A 10000-nucleotide genomic window follows, 5' to 3' on the forward strand; every position below is an offset into this window, starting at 1 on the left:
TTGGGGATTTATCTGTTGATTGGAATAATGTGCACGAGTTAGACCTATAAATATTGGGGTTTCGCCTCTTGATTGGAATAATGTGCAAGAATTACCTATAAATATTGGGGATTTATCTGTTGATTGGAATAATGTGCACGAGTTAGACCTATAAATATTGGGGTTTCGCCTCTTGATTGGAATAATGTGCAAGAATTACCTATAAATATTGGGGATTTATCTGTTGATTGGAATAATGTGCACGAGTTAGACCTATAAATATTGGGGTTTCGCCTCTTGATTGGAATAATGTGCAAGAATTACCTATAAATATTGGGGATTTATCTGTTGATTGGAATAATGTGCACGAGTTAGACCTATAAATATTGGGGTTTCGCCTCTTGATTGGAATAATGTGCAAGAATTACCTATAAATATTGGGGATTTATCTGTTGATTGGAATAATGTGCACGAGTTAGACCTATAAATATTGGGGTTTCGCCTCTTGATTGGAATAATGTGCAAGAATTACCTATAAATATTGGGGATTTGCCTCTTATTGGAATAATGTGCAAGAATTACCTATAAATATTGGGGATTGGTCTGTTGATTGGAATAATGTGCGAAAGTTAGACCTATAAATATTGGGGATTGGTCTGTTGATTGAAATGACGTGCGAGAGTTAGACCTATAAACACTGGGGATTTGTTTGTCAAGGTGAAAGACATCCTTGAGTTAGACTGCACTTTTGCTTGTCTGGGTGAATATTACTATTATTATCGCCTTTACTAGGTACACCCCTAGTTGGAAAAGCACGGTGCTATAAGCCCAAGGGTTACAACAGGGAAAAATAGCAGCGATGAAAAGAAATAAATAAACTACGAGAAGTAATAACCAACCAAAATTAAATATTTCAAGACTAGTAACAACATTCAAATAGATTTTCATATTATAAATATGAAGGGAAATAAGATAAAATATTGTGTCTGAGTGTACCATCAAACAAGATAACTATCTCAAGACAGCAAAAGACCAAGGTACAGAGGCTATGGCACTACTCAAGACTAGAGAACAATGGTTTGATTTTAAAGGACTAGGCTTATTCTATAGCCCGTCGAGGTTTAGACTCACAGGCTACTTTTCCCTGTCAAAGTAATCAACTGCAGAACTAATTGTTCTGTAGCTACTTTCCTCTTGGTAAGGGTAGAAGAGACTCTTTAGCTATGGTAAGCAGTTCTTCCAGGAGAAGGACACTCCAAAATCAAACCATTGTTCTCTAGTCTAGGATAGTGCCATAGCCTCTGTACCATGATCTTCCACTATCTTGGGTTAGAGTTCTCTTGCTTGAGGGTACACTCGGGCACACTATTCTATCTAATTTCTCATCCACTAGTTTTGTTAAAAGTTTTTAGAGTTTATATAGGAAATATTTATTGTAATGTTGTTACTGTTCTTAAAATATTTTACTTGGGTAGTGCCATAGCCTCTGTACCATGGTCTTCCACTATCTTGGGTTAGAGTTCTCTTGCTTGAGGGTACACTCGGGCACACTATTCTATCTAATTTCTCTTCCTCTCGTTTTGTTAAAAGTTTTTAGAGTTTATATAGGAAATATTTATTATAATGTTACTGTTCTTAAAATATTTTATTTTCCCTGTTTCCTTTCCTCACTGGGCTATATTCCCTGTTGGGCCCCCGGGGCTCATAGCATCGAGCTTCTCCAACTCGGGTTGTAGCTTAGTAAGTTATAATAATAATAATAATAATAATAATAATAATAATAATACAGTTGGCCTATGGTTTTGAATCGGGAGTTTAACTGAAGCTACTATAGTCAATTTCTTTTAGCGATGCATATTTGCACCGACTCGCAGCGGTGCCCTTTTAGCTCGGAAAAGTTTCCGGGTCGCTGATTGGTTGGACAAGATAATTCTAACCAATCAGCGATCAGGAAACTTTTCCGAGCTAAAAGGGCACCGCTGCGAGTCGGTGCAAATCTGTCTCGATAAAAGAAATGGACTATAGTTCTCAGTACCAAAGGTAGAATATTTGAACAACTAAACAAATAAAATGATCGAGTAATTATCTCTTATAGAAACGATGTAAACATTTATGACAAGTAGACATGATATCTTGTTTACCATAACAAATAAAAAGAGAATTTTTTTTTTCGATAATGTACACAATTTTGACATTCACTTTGACATACTGAATACGTTCAATATTAATTAGAGGAAACGAGGTATTGGAACAGTTGAATGACCGATTGAATAAACCCTAAAGTTTGTACAGTAATCAAGTAAATGAGATGAGTTTTCTGTATAAACAATTTACAGAACTTCAGTGTGTGTGTGCATACATCTGTTTATGAAATACAAGTCCCCAATAGACATTATTATTATTATTATCATTATTATTATTATTATTATTATTATTATTATTAATAATTAATTATTATCAATTATTAATTATTATTATTATTATTATTATTATTATTATTATTATTATTACTACTACTACTCATCATCATTATTATTATTATTATTATTATTACTCATCATCATCATCATCATCATCATCATCCTTATTATTATTATTATTATTATTATTATTATTATTATTATTATTATTATTACATGCTAAGCTATAACCCTAGATCTAAAAGCAGGATGCTATAAGCCCAAGGGCTCCAAAGGGGGAAAATAGCCCTGCGAGGAAAGGAAATAAGGAAATAAATAAACTAAAAGAGAAGTAATAAACAATCAAAATATCAAAATGAAATATTTTAAAAACGATAACAACTTCAAAATTGGATCTATCATACAAAAATTATAAAAATAAAAAACAAGAAGCGAAATCGGGTGTACCTTAATTGTATCAATTTAAATTAAAAACCATTAAAATAAGCACAAATATTTACCTGGAACAAAGGTGACATCTTTGTCTTTTTTGAAAACTTGTTTGATGTACTTCGTGTCATCCGATCCAACGATAAAATCGACTTTAGGAAATCTCATTCTGTAGAAATCCATTGCATTTTTGTAGTAGGTTTCGTTTGGCATAGTTTCCCCTCTACCCTGAAAAGAGAACGGGAATATGCTTTAGATTTTTACCGTTTAAATTTCCCTCTACCCTGAAAAGAAAACGGGAAGATGCTTTAAAATTTTACCGTTTAAATTTTAGGCTCACTATAAAATATTTTCAAAGTATTTTTAATGTACCTAAGTAATTCATAACGATTCATACATTTTATTGGGATTAGATTGGATTTATAAATTTGGGAGGCAAGTCAGCAAAGTGCTGGAACTGGAAAAGAATATCTTCTTAACTGGAAAATTATTATATTTCGGTTTCATGTGAAATAAATATCAGGTTATTACAAATGTCATTTTGCTTACCTTATTAAATGATATAAATATTGTTTTATTGAAGTATTTCTTCATCTTATGATAGTATACAAACTTTTGATACAATGTCTGATATTCATATTTCAGTTGGATTTTTTTTATCTGAATTTTTGCAAGTCTAAAGTTTTTTCAGTCGAATGTCTTTTAAGTCGAATATTTTATAAGTCGAATGTCTTCTAAGTCGAATGTTTTTTTAGTCGAATGTTTTTTCAGTCGAATGTCTTTTAAGTCGAATATTTTTTAAGTCGAATGTCTTTTAAGTCGAATATTTTTTAAGTCGAATGTCTTTTAAGTCGAATGTCGTTTAGGTCGAATGTTTTTTTAAGTCGAATGTCTTTTAAGTCGAATGTCTTTTCAGTCAAATGTTTTTTCAGTCGAATGTCTTTCAAGTCGAATGTCTTTTCAGTCGAATGTTTTTTCAGTCGAATGTCTTTCAAGTCGAATGTCTTTTTAGTCGAATGTCTTTTAAGTCGAATGTTTTTTCAGTCGAATGTCTTTTAAGTCGAATGTTTTTTAGGTCGAATGTTTTTTAAGTAGAATGTTTTTTTAAGTCGAATGTTTTTTTCAGTCGAATGTCTTTTCAGTCGAATGTCTTTTAAGTCGAATGTTTTTTCAGTCGAATGTTTTTTCAGTCGAATGTCTTTAAAGTCGAATGTTTTTCAAGTCGAATGTTTTTCAAGTCGAATATTTTTCAGTCGAAAGTTTCTTCAGTCGAATGTTCTTTAAGTAGAATATTTTTTAAGTCGAATGTCTTTAAAGTCGAATGTCATTTCAAGTCGAATATTTTTCAAGTCGAATGTTTGCACGTCAAGAACAATGGTATGATTTTGGAGTATCCTTCTCTTAGAAGAGCTGCTGACCATAGCTAAAAAGAGTCTCTTCTACCCTTAAATATATGATCAGTCTCTACGGCATCATCTTGCTTGCTAGGGCAATGTCACTGTCCATTGCCTCTGCCATTCATGAGCGGCCTTTAAACCTTAAAACCTTTAAAACCTTAAAACCTTTAAAACCTTTAAAACACTTACGTTGACATATTTAAGGTAATCCTTTCGTCTTATGTGAACGCCGACGAAGGTCGAAGTTTCATCGAAGCCTTTCGAAGACCAAAACTTATGAACCTGTAAAAAATAAAATGAATACTTTTGATTTTCTTTTGAAGAATGGCTAAATATCAAATTTTATATTATTAAATGTTATATAAGTCAAGGTATTTTAAAAGTTGATATTTAAGAGTCATGACTATAATCAAATTGGACGTTGTATTTATATATATATATATATATATATATATATATATATATATATATATATATATATATATATATATGTAAATATACTGTATATATATAAAATATATATATATAAAATATATATATATATAATTATATATATATATATAAAATAAATATATATATATATATATATATATATATATATATATATATATATATATATCTATATACATATATATATATAGATATATATATATATATATATATATACAGTATATATATATACATATATATATATATATATATATATATATATATATATATATAAATATATATAAATATATATTTTATATACTATATGCAATTTTTGTAAAATATTCACAATAAATCATTATTAATAACGTTAAAAAATAAAGATAATTTCTTCTGTCTGTTCGCTCTGATATACAAACAAACCCAGATTGACTGACTCACACACACACACTCTCTCTCTTTCTCTCTCTCTCTCTCTCTCTCTCTCTCCAAATATATTTCGTATCTAGTATCGCATTAATCACTAATAAATAAAAGTGACATTTGATGTCTCCTAAAAAAAAAAAAAAAAAAACGATCAAAAGGTCACTGGGTTAATCATTTACCTAACTGAACACCATTCTATTTTCGTAAAAGATACAGTATGTCACTTGCATTGTTAGAAGCAGTAATCAACTTCAAATCGTACCCAGCTTTCAAATCCAATATTTCCTCCTAGTCACCTGTTTCTACATTCACATACATTCATTTTTATATATCTATTCACAATATGTATATATATCACTATCTCATCTTACATTTTTTCCGGATTACAAGACACTCATCATTAATTGATTTAAATGCAGCATTTGATACTGTAGAACATTCATATCTGATGGAAGACCTTAAAGCTGTGGGCATCGCAGAACGAGCATATGACTGGTTTGTGAGTTATCTTGAAAACCGCAAAGTTTAAGTAGTAATATCAAATGTTGAATCTGAGACAAGAAAACTAACCGAAGGGGTGCCTCAAGGCAGTGTACTAGGTCCTCTCCTGTTTGAAATTTACACGATTGATCTGGCAAATATACTTGAAACTCACAGAGTAGTTCACTCGACTTCAGTGGAGGGTTGGATTTAAACCCAAAACAAGTAAACAAGTAAGTAATGTGAGGTACGTATGAGGTAGGGGGGGGGGTGAGTGAGTAATCCTATGGGGACCAGAATTTCAGGAAACTTAAGGTAGTTCACTCTATAGTTAAAGTCTGAAAAGGTCTGAGTAGGGGGTCGAGAGAAATAGCCCACGATCAGAATACAGCAAGGTCTACAGAGTAAGGCCGGGAGCACACTAGCGACTCTGTGGTGCCACAAAGCCACAGCTTCCTGTGGCGCCACAAAGCCACAGCTTCGTGTGGCGGGGATGTGGTCTCCCATAGGTTTCCAAGTTTTGCCGCGCAAACTAGCGACTGTGGCTCTCTGTCGCTCATCCCCGCCACAGGCGTGGCGTGACTTTGTGGCGCCACAAAGCCACAGCATTGTGTGGCGGGGATGTGGTCTCCCATAGGTTTCCATTGTTTTCAAATTTTGCCGCGCAAACTAGCGGCTGTGGCAAGCGACTGTGGCTCTCTGCCGCTCATCCCCGCCACAGGCGTGGCGTGACTTTGTGGCGCCACAAAGCCACAGCATTGTGTGGCGGGGATGTGGTCTCCCATAGGTTTCCATTGTTTTCAAGTTTTGACGCGCAAACTAGCGACTGTGGCAAGCGACTGTGGCTCTCTGTCGCTCATCCCCGCCACAGGCGTGGCGTGGCTTTGTGGCGCCACAGAGTCGCTAGTGTGCTCCCGGCCAAAAGGACTAGATCTTGATATTATAGGGATGCAGTGCCAAAGATTAGCTTAGGTTATGCAAGGTTGTGGTATATGTATGCCATATTAAACAAATTTTGAGATCATACGTTTTTCCAATCATACATAAACACTCAGAGAAGATATGCATACGAAATTAAATATATTTTGAGATCATACGTTTTTTTCCAATCATACATAATCCCCCAGGGAAGATATGTATACGAAATTAAACGTATTTTGAGATCATACGTTTTTCCAATCATACATAATCCTCCAGGGAAGATACGTATACATTATACATATTTTTAGATCATACATAACTCCTCAGGGACGACCTGTATACGAAATTAAACATATTTTAAGATCATACTCATTTTCCAATCATACATAATCCCTCATTGAAGATATGCATACGACATTATACATATTTGTGGGATCTTTTTTTTTTCAATGATACATAATCCCTCATTGAAGCTATGCATACATTATACATATTTGGGGGATTTTATTTTCCAATCATAAATAATCCCTCATTGAAGATATACATACGAGATTAAAACATATTTTGAGATCATACGTTTTTCCAATCATACATAATCCCTCATGGAAGATAGGTAAACATTAAACATATTTTGAGATCATAAGTTTTTCCAATCATACATAATCCCCCAGGGAAGATATACATACATTATACATATTTAGGGGATTTTATTTTCCAATCATACATAATCCCTCAATGAAGCTATGCATACATTATACATATTTGGGGGATTTTATTTCCCAATCATACATAATCCCTCAGGGAAGATAGGCATATATTAAACATAGATCATACGTTTTTTTCCAATCATACATAATCCCTCAGGGAAGATATCCATACGACATTATACATATTTTTAGATCATACGTTTGTTTTCCAATCATACATAATCCCCCAGGGAAGATAGATATACATTATACATATTTTTAGATCATACTTTTGTTTTCCAATCATACATAATCCCTCATGGAAGATAGGTATACATTACACGTTTTTTTAGATCATACTTTTGTTTTCCAATCATACATAAGCCCTCACAGCCCACAAACACATTCATGCGAGGAGTCACTTCACTAAACAGCTTTTTAACTTCATGGTTACTTCCCCATGCTGGTCCTCACCTTTTCTTGTATGTCTGGTGCAAATGTAAATTCTTTCTTAATATCACAGGAATATGCATGGAACAGCTGTATCTCTATTGGGTATCCTGAAAACACAGATAATATCTCTTCAAATTTAATTGTGCAAGAAAATTGTAATGTTCAAGGTACGAGAAATTGTGTGTTTTTAAACTGTATCTCTATTGGGTATCCTGAAAACACAGATAATATCTATTCAAATCATTTAATTGTGCAAGAAAATTGTAATGTTCAGGGTACGAAAAATTGTGTTTTTAAACCCTGCATTGTTGAAAATTTGCATTAAAAAAACGGTAAATACCTGGAAAAATTTATTCCAGGATTTTTACCGTTTTAAAAACGGATATATTGACGTAAATGAGTTATATTATGGTCACCAACCATCAAAAGATAAAAACAAATTAAGGTAAAAATACGGTCGCCTGTATTTTACTGAAATACGGCTAAGAACAGAATTTTTTTTTTTACAAAGAATTTCCGATTAAAATTACAGATTCTTTTTTTTATTAGTGTAGATGCAGAAGGAAAATGCCCCTTTTAATGTTTGCTTTAACTTGAAGTGTAAATAGAGTTGCTGATAAACATTTATAATGTGCTGTAATATGTACACAAACATGCACATTCATACGAACAATGACAAATGAACATACAAACATTCACACTATATACAACCATACAGAGATGAATGTTGACGAATGGTTTTACATACATAAACAAAAACAGTTTCCCTCGGTAAGTGTTTCAAAAAGCTCTCTCAGCAGCACGTCAAATACTCTTACAAAATAAGGAACATCTGTGATACATTTATTCTTATGTTTACAATACAGTGCCTTTTCCATTTCTCAATTTCCTTTCCTCACTGGGCTATTTTTTCCCTATTGGAGCCCTTGGGCTTATAGCATCTTGCTTTTCCAACTGGGGTTGTAGGTTGGCTAGTAATAATAATAATAATAATAATAATAATAATAATAATAATTTCGCCTAATTACCGTCTTCCATCATGAACTCATATTCAAGACCACAATATAATAATAATAATAATAATATTATTATTATTATTGCTATTATTATTATTATTAGCTAAGCTACAACCCTAGTTGAAAAAGCAGGATATTACAAGCCCAAGTGCTCCAACAGGGAAAATTAGCATACTATTATTATTATTATTATTATTATTATTATTATTATAACCTAAGCATCAACCCTAGTTGGAAAAGCAGGATGCTATAAGCCCAAGGGCTCCAACAGGGAAAATTAGCATACCATTTTTATTATTATTATTGTTATTATTATTATTATTAGCTAAGCTACAACCCTAGTTGAAAAAGCAGGATATTACAAGCCCAAGTGCTCCAACAGGGAAAAATAGCCCAGTGAGGAAAGGAAATAAGGAAATGAATAAACGATATCAGAAGTAATGAACAACCAAAATAAAACATCTAAAAAAACAGCAACAACACCAAAACAGATATTTCATATGTAAACTATAAAATTACTTATGTCAGCTTGTTCAACATAATAACATTCGCTCAAAATTTGATCTATTCTTAAGTACACAAAACCATTTCAACACTTTTCTTTAATCCTTTTAGTAGTTTTTATTCCATACACACTATATATAAAAAAGAATACTCTCAAATGATTTCAAACATTTCTTCAATTTTCAATCAAAACACCAATCAAAGAATTACGTTAGCCTGCTCAACATAAAAACATTCGCTCAAAAAAAAAAAAAAAAAAAAAAAAAAAAAAAAAAAAAAAAAATTACTCAAATGATTTTAAGCCTTTCTTCAATTTTCAGTCAAAACACAAGCTGATTCCTCTGAGGTGAGCTGACTCACGCATCCCTTGAAACAATCCAACATTGGCTTTCAAGAACACATCCCTCTTCTCTTTCAAGTCTTTTGTATACACCCTGCTGTCTTTCTAACTTCGCCCACTAGAGTCAATTTTTTGGTGAGGCAGATTTGCACCGACTTGCAGTTGTGCCCATTTCGCTCGGAAGAGTTTCCTGGTCGCTGATTGGTTAGACAAGATAAGTCTAACCAATCAGAGAGCAGGAAACGTTTCCGAGCTAAAAAGGCACACCGCTGCGAGTCGGTGCAAATGCGCCTCATTAAAAATATTGAGTATAGTGACAGTAACTTCTTCACACTGCCATCTCTTTGGTATCCAATTCATGACCATTATATTGTAATTTTTCTTTATTTCACTTAACTTATGTCATTTTATATCCAATTCATGATTCTCAAACTATAATTTTTCTTTATTACCCTAAACTTATTTAATTTAATATGCAATTCATGATCCTCAAACTATAATTTTTTTTATTACACTAAAC

General features: G+C 32.6%; 1 protein-coding gene across 1 annotated transcript in view; it reads right to left on the reverse strand.

Annotated features, from left to right (window-relative positions):
- The window catches only part of LOC137615463 (galactoside alpha-(1,2)-fucosyltransferase 2-like), a 43714-nt gene that overhangs the window by 2457 nt on the left and 31257 nt on the right, over positions 1-10000 (reverse strand). The window contains exons 6-8 of the mRNA XM_068345352.1: positions 7642-7727; positions 4415-4507; positions 2900-3056 (exon numbers count right to left, since the gene is read on the reverse strand). Of these exons, the coding sequence (XP_068201453.1) occupies positions 2900-3056; positions 4415-4507; positions 7642-7727 (336 nt within the window). The remainder of the gene's footprint in view (positions 1-2899; positions 3057-4414; positions 4508-7641; positions 7728-10000) is intronic.

The sequence above is a fragment of the Palaemon carinicauda genome, chromosome 21, assembly GCF_036898095.1.
Source record: "Palaemon carinicauda isolate YSFRI2023 chromosome 21, ASM3689809v2, whole genome shotgun sequence".
Taxonomy (NCBI): Eukaryota; Metazoa; Arthropoda; class Malacostraca; order Decapoda; family Palaemonidae; genus Palaemon; species Palaemon carinicauda.